The sequence below is a fragment of the Panthera uncia genome, chromosome D1 (assembly GCF_023721935.1).
Source record: "Panthera uncia isolate 11264 chromosome D1, Puncia_PCG_1.0, whole genome shotgun sequence".
In the NCBI taxonomy this organism is placed as follows: Eukaryota; Metazoa; Chordata; class Mammalia; order Carnivora; family Felidae; genus Panthera; species Panthera uncia.
In genome coordinates, this window is record NC_064808.1 from 49562159 (window position 1) to 49580181 (window position 18023).

General features: G+C 38.1%; 2 protein-coding genes across 2 annotated transcripts; both read left to right on the plus strand.

Moving 5' to 3' along the window:
• The first annotated feature begins 3992 nt into the window (after positions 1 to 3992).
• Positions 3993 to 4937, plus strand: LOC125916654 (olfactory receptor 2AG1-like). The gene has a single exon (XM_049622978.1). The coding sequence runs from the start codon at positions 3993 to 3995 to the stop codon at positions 4935 to 4937; it is 945 nt and encodes a 314-aa protein (XP_049478935.1).
• An 11838-nt stretch (positions 4938 to 16775) lies between these two features.
• On the plus strand, positions 16776 to 17699 carry LOC125916662 (olfactory receptor 2D3-like). The gene has a single exon (XM_049622991.1). The coding sequence runs from the start codon at positions 16776 to 16778 to the stop codon at positions 17697 to 17699; it is 924 nt and encodes a 307-aa protein (XP_049478948.1).
• The last annotated feature ends 324 nt before the right edge of the window (positions 17700 to 18023 follow it).

Here is an 18023-nt window from a genome sequence, read left to right on the forward strand (position 1 = left end):
TGCTCAAGAGCCTCTTCACTCGTCTTCATTTGAATCATTTATACTCATCTTTATTTTTTTAATTTTTTTTTGTTAACGTTTATTTTTGAGAGACAGAGACAGAGCACAAGGAGGAGAGGGGCAGAGAGAGGAGACACAGAATCAGAAGCAGGCTCCAGGCTCTGAGCTGTCAGCACAGATTCTGACATGGGGCTCAAACTCACAAGACCTGAGCTGAAGTCGAACACTCAACCAACTGAGCTACCCATGCGCCCCCTATGCTCGTCTTTAAAAACTGAGCTTGAAATTCACACTCTCAGAGAGGTATTTTCTTTTCTTTTTTTTTTTTTTAATAAAAATAGTATTTTTTATCAAGTAGAATTACTCATCATGTGAGATGGGGCATCCCTTCTGCGAAGGCAGAAAGGGAGAAACATGATTTGATTGACACAGAAGAAGAGTAGAAATAGTCTCCCTTTTCTCATATTCTAAGCCTGCATAATACACAAAATATAATCCCTGGAGGATATTAACCATGTAAATCCTTGGATTGAGAGTAACTTGTTCTTCAAGTGTTCAAAAGATGAGCAAACATTTCTACTAAATTTTAACTTGATAAATGAGCAATGTTTTGCAATACAAATAGTATGTGAGGTCGAACATCACATGATCATAACTGAGCCAATGGTTCTTTTCTGTCTTTCTCTCTCTCTTTCTCATTGCGGGATTGTTGGTGATCATCTCCCATGCTCAGATCCTGGGTCTCAGACTGCGGTGTTTAGCAGAAATCAGTGATTTTTCAGAATGTTGGAAGATGCCCACAACTGACACTAGTGTATTTTTTGTCACTTCAAAGAACCTATGGACAGTCTTTTGCTTTTCCATTCAAGATTAAGCTTAGAAATGCTTTGCTTCATTCTAGGTCAGGCTGCCTGAAGATATAGACCCTTCCTCTGCTGCCTTCTTGCCAGTTACATTTTTTAAAATATAATTTATTGTCAAGTTAGCTAACATACAGTGTATGCGGTGTGCTCTTGGCTTCAGGAATAGATTCCCATGATTCATTGTTTACATAAAACACCCAGTGCTCATCCCAACAAGTGCCCTCCTCAATGCCCATCACCCATTTGCCCCTTCCCCACATCTCCCCCGCCATCAACCCTCAGTTTGTTCTCTGTATTTAAGAGTATCTTATGGTTTGCCTCCCTCTCTGTTTGAAACTAATTTTTCCCCTTCCCAACTCCCATGGTCTTCTGCTAAATTTCTCAAATTCCACATATGAGTGAAAACATATGATATCTGTCTTTCTTTGACTGACTTTTTTCACTTAGCATAATACCCTCCAGTTCCATCCACGTCGTTGCAAATGAAAAGATTTTATTCTTTCTCATTGCCAAGTAGTATTCCAGTGTATATATAAACCACACCTTCATTATCCATTTATCAGTCAATGGACTCACTCTGCCCCTCCCCCACTCTGTCTCTTTCTCTCTCAAAATAAATACATAAATAAATAAATAAACATTAGATATGTTCTTTCTATACCGATGTTCTTGAGGGTTTTTATTAAGAAAGATGCTGTATTTTGTCAAATACTTTTTCTACACCTATTGACAGGATCATATGGTTCTTATCCTTTCTTCTACTAATGTGATGTATCATATTGATTGATTTACAAATATTGAACCAGAGAGGTACTTTCTTAAAATTTTTTTTAATGTTTATGCATTTTGAGAGACAGAGAGATATGGAGCATGAGTGGCAGAGAGAGAGGGAGACACAGAATTAGAAGTAGTGAGATCGTGACCTGAGCTGAAGCTGGATGCTTAACCAACTGAACCACCCAGGCACCCCAAGAGGTATTTTCTTAATTACCAATCCACATGAGAACCACTATCTCTTCTTTTTCATTATGATAATTTTCACAGTTTGTGATTACACCTATTTTTTTTAGAGAGGAGAGGAGGTGCAAATGAGTGAGGGGCAGATAGAGGGAGAGAGAGAGAGAGAGAGAGAAGCAAGGCTCTCCCGAAGCAGGGCACGAGCTCACCTGATGTGGCACTCGAACTCACAGACTGTGAGATCATGAACTGACTGAAGTCAGATGCTTAACTGACGGAGCAACCCAGACGCTACTAAACCTATTTTTCAATGCCGTTCATAAGAACGTAACTGAAGATAAGTGCTCCTCAAGATACGTGTACACTTATCTTTTTTTAAAATAGTTTCCTTTTTTTTAATGTTTTTATTTATTTATTTATTTTTTCAACGTTTTTTATTTATTTTTGGGACAGAGAGACAGAGCATGAACGGGGGAGGGGCAGAGAGAGAGGGAGACACAGAATCGGAAACAGGCTCCAGGCTCCGAGCCATCAGCCCAGAGCCTGACGCGGGGCTCGAACTCACGGACCGCGAGATCGTGACCTGGCTGAAGTCCGACGCTTAACCGACTGCGCCATCCAGGCGCCCCTGTTTTTATTTATTTTTGAGACAGAGAGAGACAGAGCATGAGTGGGGAAGGGGCAGAGAGAGAGGGAGACACAGAATCTGAAGCAGGCTCCAGGCTCTGAGCTGTCAGCACAGAGCCCGACGTGGGGCTCAAACTCACAGACTGTGAGATCGTGACCTGAGCTTTAGTCGGACGCTTAACCAACTGAGCCACCCAGGCGCCCCAAGTGTACACTTTTCTTGATGAGCAGTGAGTAATATATAGAATTGTTGAATCCTCTATTGTACATCTGAAACCAATTTAATACTATGTGTTAACTGTACTGGAATAAAAATTTTAAAAAATGAAGCCTGTGCCTGGGTGGCACAGTCAGTTAAGCATTGGACTCTTGATATCAGCTTAGGTCATGATCTCATGGTTTGTGAGTTCAAGCCTCCCATCAGGCTCTGTGCTGATGGTGCAGAACCTGCTTGGGATTCTGTCTCTCCTTCTCTCTGCCCCTGCCCCGCGTGTGCACACACTCTCTCTTTCTCTCTCTCTCTCTCTCTCTCTCTCTCTCTCTCTCTCTCAAAATAAAGATATAAACTTAAAAAATAAAAGTAAAAATCAGAGATGGTGAAAAACAAAAGAATATAACTTAATGTGGTCAGGTGTTCTATATGTTATGTACTCCACTCTATGCTTGGGAGCTATCTTGTGCTTGGCACACAAGAGGCATGGGAGGGGATGGCTCTTTCTCTCTCCCAAAATTTGCTTCTATGTCAAGAAAATAGTAATATAAGATACCTAGTCTTTACTCTCTCCTCATTTCTTCTCAAGGAAGGGAGGAACATAATCCAATTACAGAATGAACTGAGATAAATTTCTTTTTTTTTTTTTTTTGGAAGATACAATTGCTAGTACTTGGCCTATCCTGTTCCCCTTTCCCACTCTTCCTTCCTTGTGGGAAAACTGACTTATTCCTATATTGCCTGTGATTGCAAAGGCAATTATGTCCATTTGGGGGTTGGTATTAGGAAACCCATTGCTGACTGACATATAGGCTTCATTCTCAAATTTCTGTTTTATGAAAAATAGGGGTGACACTTTGGCCTGCACAAATATCTTCTTTCTCAATTGGTTCAAAACCTGGGTGGGAGAGAGGGAAATACATATTAGCCCTCTCAAAGACCCTGTATCTCCTGAAAAGGAGGCTGGTTAGCATGTGCCCAGATTTTCCCTTTAATCTTTCCCATTAAGTTGCTCCACATTTTTCAGAAAAAGTAAATGGCAGAGTAGAAGTATAAGGCAGAGACAAGCCCAGAATTATTGCACAATGGGACTCCCCTAACATTGAGGGAAACATCAGAAGTAGGAAAGAAATGTGCTCTTTTGCAACATGTTATCGGTACATAATGGTGAGTTAATTCATGAATGAAAAAGTATAATACAATATGATAAATCGAACAACTAATCTTGCTGATCAAAGGCTATAATATTATAAAGCCAAGGAGTCTCCAGATATCACATCAGAACTACTTTACCTAGATCTTGTGTAATTTCAGACAAGCAAAGAAACCACAGAATGGAGCTCTGGAACTCCACCTTGGGAAATGACTTCACATTAGCGGAGATTCTGAATGACAGTGGGGTTCCCAAACTGCTTTTTGCCACAATTGCTGTCCTGTACATGTTGGCCCTGACCAGCAATGGCCTGCTGCTCTTGGTCATTATAATGGATTCCTGGCTCCATGTGCCTATGTACCTTCTACTTAGCCAGCTATCTCTCATGGACTTGATGTTTGCATCTGCAGTTTCTCCCAAAATGCTTGTGGATTATCTGCATGGGGAGAACACCATCTCCTTTGAAGGCTGCACCTTTCAGATGTTAGTAGTTCTCACTTCAGGAGGTGCAGAGGACTTACTACTGGCGTTCATGGCCTATGACAGGTATGTGGCTATTTTTCATCCTTTGCACTACATGGTCCGCATGAGGCCAAGGATATGCTGGCTCACAATAGCCACATCTTGGATCCTGGCATTCCTGAATGCTGTGATACTCACCTCATATACTATGCACTTTCCTTTCTGTATGTCTCGGAAAATCAGGCACCTACTCTGTGAGATCCCACCCTTGGTGAAATTGGCCTGTGCAGATACCTCCATATATGAGCTCATGGTATATGTGATAGGTGTGATCTTTCTCATGCCTACCCTTGCTGCTATCCTTGCCTCTTATACATTTGTCCTAATCGCTGTCCTTCACGTGTCCTCAGGTAAGGGAAGGAAGAAAGTCCTCATCACATGCTCTTCTCATCTGACTGTGGTAGGAAAGTACTATGGAGCTGCCATGTTGATGTACATCCAGCCCAATTACTACCATAGTCCCCAACAGGACAACATTCTCTCTCTATTTCATATTATCATTACTCCAACACTGAACCCTCTTGTCTATAGTCTGAGAAACAAGGAGGTAATGGAAGCCTCCAGGAGAGTACTGGGGAGATTCACTTCTGCCCAGAGATGGTAGATGCCAATGTCATGTGGAAGCCCTATAGCTTCTACATGGGACTCCATATCTGCACTTGGTCTTATGCTGGCATCTTCCACATTTTGAAAATTCTGAAAATCTGCCACACTGGAGATTAAGTCCTCATTTGGCCTTAGAGACACGAGTTTGTCTCCATTAGCCCTATGTTTCAATAGCTAAGGATTATTTTCATTTTTCTGATCAATACCCCAGGATCTGGTTGAAATTCCCGTTCTGTTCTAACAGAGATTATCTTATTTTTCACTTCATGTTTTTCTTTCCCTCCCCTACAACAGTTCTGTATTCAACCACACAGGAAGTTGGCCAGAATTTTTTCTTGATGTTTCTATTTAAAACAGGAAATAAAAACTAAAGAGGAAAATGAAGATACTGAATGAAGATACAAATGTTAGACTTTACTACTTGCTGGTGAGGAAACTTCTCAGTTCTTAATTCTTTACTACTGTGAATCTGTAGTCATATAATGTTAAATGTTTTATTGTGGAGAGATCTTTCCAGATCTATTATCAGAGCTCCGGACTCTGGAAAAATTCCTATCAGATACCTATGTTCTGGATTGTAGCATCAGCTCCTTAAGCTGCCCATATGACATTAGGACAGCCATGTGCTTTCCATGTCACATTATTTATAAAGAAATTTCATTACAAAATACCGATGCCTTGAAGCTAGTATGTGAAAGCAGAAAGCATACATGGTAGTGAGAACTGTAATGCAAATGTTCTCTGCTAGGAACACCCTCTATAAAAGTCTCAGCCCCAGTTAACACTGAATGTGAACAAACGGTTGAAATCAACATCCGAAACAAAGATGGTATTCCCAATATCTTTCCTGGGTCTGCACCCTTGTCAATTATATTTTGGCCAGTGACTAGGTTTTTCTTTTATGACTCGTTCCTGCCCCAGTCCTTTCAAAGTTGTTTAAATTCCCGATTTAAAATGGGACTCCTTTTATTTTTATTTTTTTAAACAATAGAATCAGAATTTGAACTAAATTCTAGCTGAGACCCAGTCTCTCTTTTTCCCACTGCATGAAAAGAATTTAAACGTCTTTCTCTCCCAATAAAGTTTAAAGTCTTTACCTGCAGGATCTGTGACTGAAATGTTTCTATCATGAAAAATACCTAGTCTCAGTTGGTGCTTAGTCATTTATTTCCTTATGTTTCCAAAAGCATTTATCAAACATCTTCCAGTTGCCTGGCACTAAGATGTGTTTCACAAACTCAAGAAATGTTCTTGTCTGGTACTATTGATCTGTAAAATCCAGATTCAATGAAGCTGTTAAAATAAAACCATTCCAAAAAAATAAACTAAAAATTAAAATTAAAAAAAAATGGGACTCCTCTTTATTCCAAGTCCCTTGCCTAAAAACCAATCAAATCAATTACTCTGTAATGCTTGAAGCTGATTCATAATGAAAAAGATCAAAAGGTACCTTTCCACACACATACAAACAGAATTAATATCTCCTTTGCCCAGGAATTAAAAAAAAAAAAAACAAAAAAAAAGGCAGAACAGATACTAAAATTAATGCTCACGAAGGAAAGAGATATCATAACCTCACTCAGGTAAAAATCTTAGGAATCATTCAGAATTCTTTTTTCTCATAACTAATATACAATCTACCAGAAAGTCCTGCATTGTATTTTTTTCCCTGAATACATCCCAGATTATACCAGTTCTCAACACACAAAAATATTCCACTCTGGTCCAAATTTGATCTCATCTTGTCTGCCCTGAGCATTTACTACAGCAACTTACTAATTGGTGTCCCTAACACCATTCTCCACAGGAGATATATGATATTCCTTTCATTCATTAATGCATTCAATATTTTTAATGCATATATATAATTTTTATGTATTGAACATCTAGCATTAGCAATACTGTTGAGGCTTTCTATTATTCTCTAACCTCTCCTCCTTGCCTCTCACCAAATACCCCCGTTCCTGATGGTAACAACATACTACTCAATTGTTTTGTCTTACCATACACATATCACAAATTGGATACATAGCTATATTTGTTTATTTCATCTTTCTTTTTCAGCTTTTAGGGATTGCTTTTAATTTTTGAATAAAAAAATCAACCTATAAAATAATGTCTAACCAGAGAAGTCTAGCTGACATCTCTGTCCAATCTATTCACTTCCACTTCCTATAGGTAGCTATATATATATATATATATATATATATATATATATATATATATATCTTGTATTTTAACTATTCATTCAAATTTATTGAGATTGTGTTTATAAAAATATTTGCAATGTTTTGGGTACATTTGAAAGAAGATATAATTTTTATTATGATGGTTTACAGTTTGATATGTACTTATATTATCTACTTTACTGGTTATATTTTAGGTCTTTTTATTCTTGCTATTTTTGTCCTTTTGATCTGTCTTGAATTAGGAAAGGTATATTAAAATATTCTCTTTTCATGTATATACTTCAATGTCTATAGTTCAATGCATCTTCTGTACAGTCTGCTTTGTGAACATTATTATTGGATGTATAAATATTAATGACTGTTACTTTTTGCCTTTAGGCAAAACAGAAAAGACTGTTACTTTTTGCCTTATAAAGATATAAACAGGACAAATATTATCCCCCATTCCACATATACAATGACTAGTTCCCAGCAATGTTTGATGGCTTATCCATATTCACACAGCTATTAAATGTTCTCACCTAATCTATATTCACACAACCATTACATGTTCTCTCTAATCAAAGGTGGCTTCTCCTTTGTATCTGCTGAAAAAGAGAATTTTATTCAGGGCTAACTGAGCATATATTCACTCCTCTGCTGACTTTCTGCCGTCTTGAACAGAGAAATTATCAGTGAATACTTTGTTCAATTACTCTCGGATTGTTGCAAGAATTTCTTATTGCTGCTCGTACAAAAGTAAAAGTAAAGTCACTGAAATAATTATGAACAGAAAAGGTACTTAAACATTGTAATGAAACTGCTCCTATTGTTGAAGATCTATAACTAATAGGAGAAACATATCAAAAGAAGAAATAAAGGTATCAATAAGTAAACAAGCCAGATAAATGTGTCTGTGAGTGTGTGTGTGTGTGTATCCCAAGATTTACACAGTAAGAACTTTTACTCCCAGCTGAGATGTAAATAATTTGTATGAGAAATAAATAAATCCTGATTGAAAGTCCCTGGACCTTGGTTGTTCTAGAAATTGCCATCATAAGACTCTCCCTCACCCATTTGCCCTAGGGATTTTCCAACAGATAATTTTCTCTCTTTTTTAAAAAAATATTTTGAAGTTTATTTATTTTGAGAGAGAAAGAAGGAAGGCACAAGCAGGGGAGGGGCAGAGAGGGAGGGAGAGAGAGAGAATCCCAAGCAGAATCCACACTGTCAGCAGAGTCCGACGCGGAGCTCAAACTCAAGAACGTGAGATCATGACCTGAGCCCAAGTCAGATGCTTAACCGGCTGAGCCACCCAAGCACCTCCAAGAGATAATTTTCTATTCCAATAATCATAAAATTGAAATTTATTAAAGACATTCATCAATAGGCTTTTGGTCCCACTCCCACCTTGGAGTGACACTCAAGAAGACTCCAGGTGAGGAGAGAGAGGAAGAGAAGAAGTAACAAATTCTGAAGGACCTATCATAAAGGGGATGGTGCAAGGGCAGGTTGAGAAAATACCATTATTTTTCACACTTACTCTTCCTTCTTGGGACTTGGTAACTGAAGGCATGAATGAATTCATAATGATCCAAAATATAGACTTAACATGCACCTTTTATTCATCTTTTAATCAAGGCCTTATCTTTTTATGGGGTGGATAGAAGGTGTGGGAATGTATAGCAGAATTCTGCTTGGTGAGCCCATCTGAGCAATAGCCTTGAATTCTTACTATACTCTGTCATAGGCGGTAACTTTACAGTATACTCTCATTTCACCATAGTGATTTCTCTCTGGCATAGTAAATATGGAAAAAGTAATGGAGATCTTACATCCAACACTATGGTTTTATTGCAACTGGACTCCTTGAAATTAATAATCCTTATGTCAAGAAACCATCTTATTATAGAATGAGATTTCATTTTCCTGTGTGGTAATAACTGTCACCTCTATTGATATGTCTTTTGCTGACTCACGGATGCCAGAGGGCTAAACCTCACTCCACCACTGCTAATAAGGACGCTTCCACAGGCCATCCCATCTCTTTTCAACCAACTTTAATCTGGATTAATCAGACTTTGAGCTCAGATCGCTTGTGTTTTTCATCCATTACTACTACAATCCATCTATATAAGGACTTTTCTTTTTTTTTTTTTTTAGTCGTTTAAAATGACACATTTACTATTTCACAATCTCTGTGGGTCAAGCACCTTGGCCCAGAAACAAAAGCAGCACAAACTCATATGTAAAAATAAATCTTACTAATCAGTTCAGTAAATATAAATTCACTAAATGCTGCGGTTAAATGACAGAGTATAAATGAATAATAAAGAAGGTAACTATTTCAATTTGTTGTTTATAATTGAGCCACTTAAAAAGCCTGAGGCAAAAAAAACCCACCCAGAATGAATATAACAGTAAAGGATTGGATTATATATATATGCATTGATATGAACTAATATTAAAAAATATTATTTTGAGTAAAAAAATCATTTATAAATACATACAGGATCATTACAGTTTATAAAGCCTAAAAAGTTTGAAAAGTATACCATATATTATTCAGAGATATTCATAATCAATAAAAGGAATCAGTAAATGAATAAAGACAAGAGTACTGCCTCAAAACTAGAATTTCACTGAATTGTTTTTAAAATGATCAATTGAAGAAATACAGTGCTAAATCACAGAAGACAGGAGTGCAAAAATATGTTCAAAAGAAATAAGAAACTTTCACAGTTTTTACCCAGCAAGGGAGTGAAACTCCATCCAGCAAACACAAGCCATTGTAAAGTTGTATGTCTCTATAGAGCACAGTTGATTCACCAGTTTTATCATAGTAAAACACTCTAGTCTCTTGTTATGATTAGAAGTCTACAAAGCAAAATTATTTTTTGTTCTTGTTGTTTATTTTGAGAGAGTGTGTGCACACCCGCGAGCGGGAAACGGACAGAGAGAGAGGGAGAGAGAGAATCCCAAGCAGACTCTGTGCTGTCAACACAGAGCCTAACACCAGGGGTCAGGCTCAATCCCATGAGCCAGGAGATCATGACCTGAGCTGGAATCAAGAGCGGGAGGCTCAACCGACTGAGCCAACCAGAAGCCCCCACAAAATTCTAACCTAACATTAACAAGAGGCCATTTGAACACTGCCATGTAATCATACTTGAACTAGTTAATGACATGTCATTTGGTTGTTTTTGATTGTTTGTATGATAAAACTCAGTTATTTGAATAGTAATCCATGGGAGTTGAGTCATAGTCCTTCCAGATATAAATCATAACCCTATAGAGACATAACTATAGGCCTGTTCAAGTGGGCCAGCTCAAGCCTTTTGCAATGGCTCCAAGAAAAGAAAACAAACAAACAAATAAAAATTTTAGAAAGGTTCTAAGTTAATCAAAATTGATCAATATTTTTTAGTTCCTGAATCATCAAATGAATATAGAGTTAGAGAAGTAATTTAATTTGGTTGGCTTCTGTGGTTAATAAATTGGGTAATTTCAAGAGACACCAAAAAACAGACCCTTAAATACAAAGAACAAACTGATGGTTGCCAGAGGGTAGGTGTGTAGGGAGATGGTTGACATAGGTAAAAGAATTAACAGTACAGGTATCATGATGAGCACTGAGTAATGTAAAGAATTACTGGGTCACTATATTGTACACCTGAAGCCAAATCACATTGTATGTTAACTATGCTGGAATTAAAATTAAAATATATAAATAAAAGAAATTGAGTAATTTCTTCAAATAATCAATGTAGTTTAGCTAGATATGTAAATATTCATCCTACTTTGTAAGAAAATATAGCTTTCTCTCCATCCATAGAAATGGCAAAAGAAAACAAAGTAGAATTTAACAGACTTGGCCCTATCAAATCCAAGGTCCCACTTCTCAAATATTCTTAACACAGAAGACCCAAAAACATTTAGGAAAGTATAGCAATAATACAGTCATGAAATCACAGTCAGGACCACCTGAACTAAGACAGTCTGGAGAAATAAAGAGAAAAGGGTGATTTTCAGAGTTATTTATAAATTAGAAATGATAGAACTTGGTGCTGTATTTATTATAGCTTAAGGAGATAATTTAGTGGCATAAAGATTATTTTATTTATGATATATATGAATTATGAGCAGACAACTAGCATTGTCTAGATCCTACTCACTATCCTGAAGAGACAGTAAGCAGCCACTCTCTTCTCTGAGTTCTGCACCAGTAATACATGAGGAGGTATGACTGAAGAGTCCTTACTGTTAGGTTCCCTTATATATCACACACACTTCTTGTTTCCCCAGCAGACTTAACAATCATGTGTCAGACAGGAGTGTGTTTCTTCCTCTTGAGGGAAAAGCAGAGTGGATCAGGTAAATTCTGCTTCTACATTTGTGAGGCCACAGGCACATTAGCTATCATTGCTCTTTCATGTAGTCCAAGACCATCAGATGGAGTGTTGGGGAGGGTAGCGTATTTTCATATCTCTCATTGTATTTCTTTCTCTGCATGTGCAAAAGACGAAAACTATTCTACTCCCGTTTTTGAACTATTCTCAGCATATTTGCTAGCTCCTGTACAAGAAAAGAAACATGGTAACATTATAGGGAGTGATACAGGACATGAATTTGGGCATACATTTACTGGTGACCAGGGTCCTTGTGTCCTAAGAGGGCCAAGTTTAAACTCCATATCCTTTCTTGCACTACTTAACATGAATGGGAAGGTAAAAAGGCATTGAACCTTCTGGGAAGGTTAGCCATTTCTTCTCTTCATTTCCTATGTCCATGCGGCAAGTATACAGGTCCCGGCCCACAGTAGTGGATTGTTCATTCTGGTCCATGTGGTTGTTGGGTAGTAGACTTAAGGGCTCACTAGATAACTCAGGCCGTTCTCTACTTTTATGCAGACATGCTTTCACATGTTTGTCCCAAGGTGTGAGATAACCCAGCCAACCCACATTGGCCTTAAAACTAATATATGAACGTTATGCTTGCTAAAGGGCATTAAATATTAGGAAGTGGTATAGCATGAGGTAAGAGAGATAGCCTTAAGACTAGTCTTAAGGTTAAAGATTAGAGTCTGAGCTTATTTCAACTGTGATTGACCTCAGACTAGCCCCTTAATCTATATGACTTTCATATAAGAACAATAATAATAGCTAGTCATAATAATTCTCCCACATATCCTTTATCAGGACAAATGTCACAAGTCTATAGAGTCTTCTAAACTAAATCTCAAATCTTGACTTTTTTTCCCACCCATCTCATTCAAAAGACAAGTTACCAGAGCCTATAAATTCTACGGAAACGTCCAGTAATGACTACAGAATTAAGCAATTAAAAACTAATAACATTTGAATCCCAGTAAATGGAAAATACAACAATATAAAATTTTCTTACCACATTCTGACAGTGGATTGAAAACATTCACGCCAAATTGATTTGAATAAAGAAAAAGCAACAGGGATGTAGTAGAGAGAACTTGAAAGGGTAAATTAGTCCCATTCCTCTGGATAGTCATAAGCATGTATGAAATCATCATGAGATACCTCACACCAGAATAAAGAATAATTTGACTGAAAAGCCAAGGATGAAAAAAAATTGTCAAAAGTAAAGAGAAGAAATTTTTTTTAAATTTTTTTAATGTGTACTTATTCTTGAGGGAGTGAGAGAGAAACAGAGAGATAGACAGACAAAGCATGAGCGGGGGAGGGGCAGAGCAAGAGAGGGACACAGAATCTGAAGCAGGCTCCAGGCTCTGAGCTGTCAGCACAGAGCCTGATGCGGGGCTCAAACTCACCAGCTGTGAGATCATGACCTGAACTGAAGTCAGATGCCCAACTGACTGAGCCACCCACGTGCCCCAAGAAAAGAAAATTTTCATAGACTATCTATAATAGAAAGGGTGAAATTTGGGGTAAATAAAGAAACAAAATGGGAAATATGGAAATATTTGACTGATAAAATGTATAAATAATGTTGAGCAATAAATAAACAAACATGTTAGTGCTGCCATTAAAGAAGCAAATGGGGAAAATTAGCAACACATATACCAAGGGTAACAATATTGTTCATATAAAAAGAAATAAACATTGACAACAAAACACAACATTGAGTTAATTTCTTTTTTTTTTTTAACGTTTCTTTTTGAGACAGAGAGAGACAGAGCATGAATGGGGGAGGGTCAGAGAGAGGGAGACACAGAATCTGAAACAGGCTCCAGGCTCTGAGCTGTCAGCACAGAGCCCCGATATGGGGCTCGAACTCACGGACCGCGAGATCACGACGTTAGCCGAAGTTGGCCGCTTAACTGACTGAGCCACCCAGGCGCCCCGAGTAATTTCAACCTGGAATCCCTCAGAAAAATAAGAATCTGTCCTTGCATTTGGCATATTGGCTCAAACACTTGGTTTTTACAGAGATTTTCCTAAACTATTGTTTTTTTAGGACCAGCTAATATTATGTAACAGTGGTCACTATATCTCAAATGAGCAATAATTTAAAACTCATTTTAATAGAAAAATACTGAGAGAGTGTGTAAATTTCCACTTTTCTGAGGATTTGAAGTAAAGAATGCACAGATGGGCCTGCATGTACTTTACACTCTAGGTTCTGCTCCCAAGAAGAAAACAAGAATGGTAGAGATAGATTGTTAAGTTATCCTGAGGCCCAGAACATATGAATTTTTTTCTCTTACAGAAAGATTGGAAATAAAGGAGATTCACAGTATTCAATATGGTTGCCAAAAAATAAAAAATAAAAAGTCCCATGGTATTTCATTGTGTGTAGAGATAATAGAGTGAGCTGTGCTGAGGAGAACCCTAGGGACTGTCCCATGTGCGTCACTTCTCAGGGCCTCATATTTCAAGAATCCTTTCATAATAAGATTCATTTCAGCGTCGGTGCTAGAAAGTAAGTGTTTAACTCATCTGAGAATACAGCCAGAGGTTGGAATGGAAGCCACTGAAAAGTCCACTTCATCATATCCAGCTGTTAAGAGAGAGGGCTGAGAAATCACTAGGATCCAATACCCAAATCTGGATCTGTAACTTGGATTTCTGGATATCGTTCTTTTGTATTCCTATGTGAGGTACCCTCCCATGTAGCTCCCCTTCTCCAGAACAAACTCATCCCATGTCTCCAGGTAAGAAGAAAGAAGATACTGAAGGAATAAAGTCTCCCCAGAACCAGAAATCTTGTGTCTATCCTGGGAAAAGGTCATATTCTTATTTTTAGAACCCACAGTCTATTTGTGAGAGCAGATTTTTCTTTTTCTCTCTTCTCTAGAATCCTTAGTCTTACAAATTTTGCTACTGGACTTTTTTAAGGGATTAGCTTGTGTGCTGAGAGGTGCAAAGAACCAAAAGATCCGCTGTCTCTCAAACTAGCTTACCCCTTTTCGATTCCCAGAATCTTCCTGTATTCTGACCTTTTATCCTTGTTATTATAGATGTTCTTTTCCTCTTTCAGTTTTCTGACACTCTTTGGGTGATACTGGACTCACAGGACACTGCCGAGGATGCACAACAGAGCTTCTCACAATGTGCTGTCCATTGTTTAGGAGGTGAGAAGGAGCCAGAGCTAAGTGAGTGCTAATGTTGGGTGTGTGGGCACTCCTTGCCCCAGTACCCTACTACTCAGGTTGCTACCACATTGCATATATCTTCTCAGAGGCGAAGAATGAGAAAGAGAATAGGATTGCCTATTGAGGATCTATTCCCCTGGAAGAACTACCACTTATGTACTCTCACCAGTAGTCCAGGTGATCATCCTTTGTGTTTATCCTTCTGATTGGTCACAGAATATCCCCATTCCAAGCTGGACCACATAGCTGGATCAATATCAGCTGTGCCTTCTGAATCTCATACTATGCTTTACGTAGGATGATTAGCACTTAGGAGTTATTGAGTGGATGTGTGTGTGTGTGACAGAGACTATGTGTTGAGGAAGAGTTTGTTTAGTCCTGGATGCATTCAGTTATTTATTCACCCATTCAGTCTGTGAATAGTTCTTGAAAATTTACTATATGCCAGGTGATGTAGACATATGGATTGAGATAGGATTTCTACCCTGAACAAACTTATAGCCCAGTCAGAAGACAGAATTGTAAACAAACAATCATATATAAGTTAATAACAACCTTTTCAAAGCACATTATTATGTACATATATCAAAACTCACCAGATTGTACACATGAAATATTCATAGTTCATTGAATGTAAATTTACCATGATGAAGCAGTGAAAAACTGCACTTATCAATAATTGTTGGAAAATGAGTTTGGCTACTAGGTTAGAGACTTTATCAGTGATCTTCCTGTGTATTTCAACTTATCTAAAGAAAAGATATTTCTCATTTAATTTTGCCAATTCCTCAAATCATTCCCTGACTCTGACTTCCTGGTCCCTTAAAGACCAATGGACTCTATTGTAGGCTCAGACTGGACCCATTTCATTTCCATCTGAATGGAAATTCATGAATAGAAACCTCACTGTCAACTCATGTTCCTGAAATTAAGTCCTACTTGGCAGCTCATGAGCCAGTGGTCAAGGCACAATTGCTCTGACCATAGTTTTCCTATACTGCCCGCTAGAGGTAGGGTCTTACATGTGAAGACAAACCTTTCTAGTCTGTAGGCTCTGATATCTGTCTATCTCAAGATGGCCCTGCCAGGTGGGCTGACTTTCTGTTCTGACATCTTCATTCTAAAGGCCAATTCTAAGACTATTACTTCCACCCTTCTCAGGGATAGATGTCTCCAACCCTGAGTGCCAGCCATTTACCCATGCCCCCAGCTAACTTCCCTAACTCTTTATAATTTCCTTCTCTATTAGCTTATATCCAGCCATGTTATTCCTTGCTTGTTTCTGATGTACAATAATGTATAGATTGAATAGTATTTCCTGCCTGGCTGCAAAGCATTGGACCAGTACCTGATTTCCTACTGATGTACCTAACCCATTGATTGGATACTCTGAAACAAACTGCAGCATGAATGAGCTCAAATACTGTCACACTAGAAAAGATACTGAAACTGTGCAGACAGCTGTTGTGGTGGCACTTGGTCTCCACAAAGGGCTGTTCCTGCTTCCATAGGGTGTGGTGCTACTTAAGTCTGGCCTTGTCTCCAACATCTTGGCTCTGTAACAATGAGGGCCTATCATGCCTTAATCTTCAACACTGCCATCAAGGCTTGATTCTCTGATCCAGTGAAGAATTTAGAAAAGGACTAAATGTGTGGATTATAACATGATCTAAATGGTTTCTTAAACTTCCCTTCCTTCTTGGAAGGATGATAAATGATCCCTTAGAAACACAAAGGAAAAGATAATTATTGGCTCTGCTCCTTGATGAAATGAAAGTCAAAATCTGCTGATTGAAAAGTAAACTAGATAAAAGAAAAACCTGGGCTTTCTACTAAAGGCAGAACTCTTCATATTTTTTCAAATCCATATAATATGTGAGCATCTTTTTTCAAATAGCTTCCGTAAGAATTAAGGATGGAAATTTTGGAAAATCAAGTGTCTTAAATGCTTCTGAGATATTTTTTCAGTAAAACATATTTGTTCTTACAATGAGATCTTCACTTTCAGGATTTGGTTTTCCACCAGAGTCAACTTTTGATTCCTTTATTTGTGCTGATGTGTGGACAGAAATAAACACCAATGGGCACAGAAAACCAAACCTATCTGACTGAATTCATCTTGCTAGGCCTTTCTTCAGATTGGCAGACCCAAATCCTGCTGTTTGTAGTGTTTCTCATCATCTACCTGCTAACTCTGTGTGGGAATTTTCTCATCATAGTGCTAATTCATATTGACTCTCGACTTCATACACCAATGTACTTCTTCCTTAAAAACCTGTCGTTTACTGATCTCTGTTTCTCTACAACAGTCATCCCCCAGATGCTATTCCATTTGCTGGTAATGAGAAAGACCATTTCCTTTGCTGGGTGTTCAATTCAGATGATTTTTTTCCTAGTAGCTGGGTGTACAGAAAGTTCCCTCCTAGCAGTGATGTCCTATGACTGCTATGTGGCTGTCTGTAAGCCCCTTCACTACTCCACCCTCATGACCCAGAGGGTGTGTGTACAGCTGATCATAGGGTCCTGGGCCAGTGGAGCCATTGTGTCTTTAGTAGACACAATATTTACTTTATGTCTCTCATACCATGGACAGAATATAATTAATCATTATTTTTGTGAACCTCCTGCACTCTTGAAGTTGGCTTCAGAAGAAACCTACAAAGCTGAGATGGCCATCTTGGCAATGGGCATAGTAATTCTCCTTGGTCCTGTCTCCCTCATCCTTTTCTCCTACTGGAATATTATCTCCACTATGATTCGGATACAGTCAGGTGAGGGGAGACTTAAGGCCTTTTCTACCTGTGGTTCTCATCTCATTGTTGTGGTCTTCTTCTACGGCTCAACTATATTTACCTACATGCGTCCAAATTCCAAGAAGGTAAATGAAGGGGATAAGGTGATTTCTGTGTTCTACTCAGTCATAACATCCATGATGAACCCATTCATTTACAGCCTGAGAAACAAGGAGGTAAAGGAGGCATTTAGGAAAGCATTTGGAAGATAGAGCCTCTCAGAGGCAATGATCTTTATATTGATACACATCTATGAGAATGAAGACATTCCAAAGTGGTTCAACATTTTTAACAGCTTTCTCTGTGAACTGTTTCTAAGCTGATGCAGAACTAAGGGTCATACATGTATCCTTGTATATCTAGGATGTTTTCAAGTTTGTCAACTGCATCTTGCTCAAGCTTATTCTCTGTGGTTACAGCTTGCTTGCCTCATTACAGCTTTTTGCTATTATATTATATATTATAATATAAATTACATTTATATATTATATACATTTATATATATATACATTTATATACATTTTATATATACATTA

What these genes read in the sequence shown, in the direction of transcription:
- LOC125916654 (XM_049622978.1), top strand. Translation starts at nt 3,993, where the DNA reads ATGGAGCTCTGGAACTCCACCTTGGGAAATGACTTCACATTAGCGGAG.
- LOC125916662 (XM_049622991.1), top strand. Translation starts at nt 16,776, where the DNA reads ATGGGCACAGAAAACCAAACCTATCTGACTGAATTCATCTTGCTAGGC.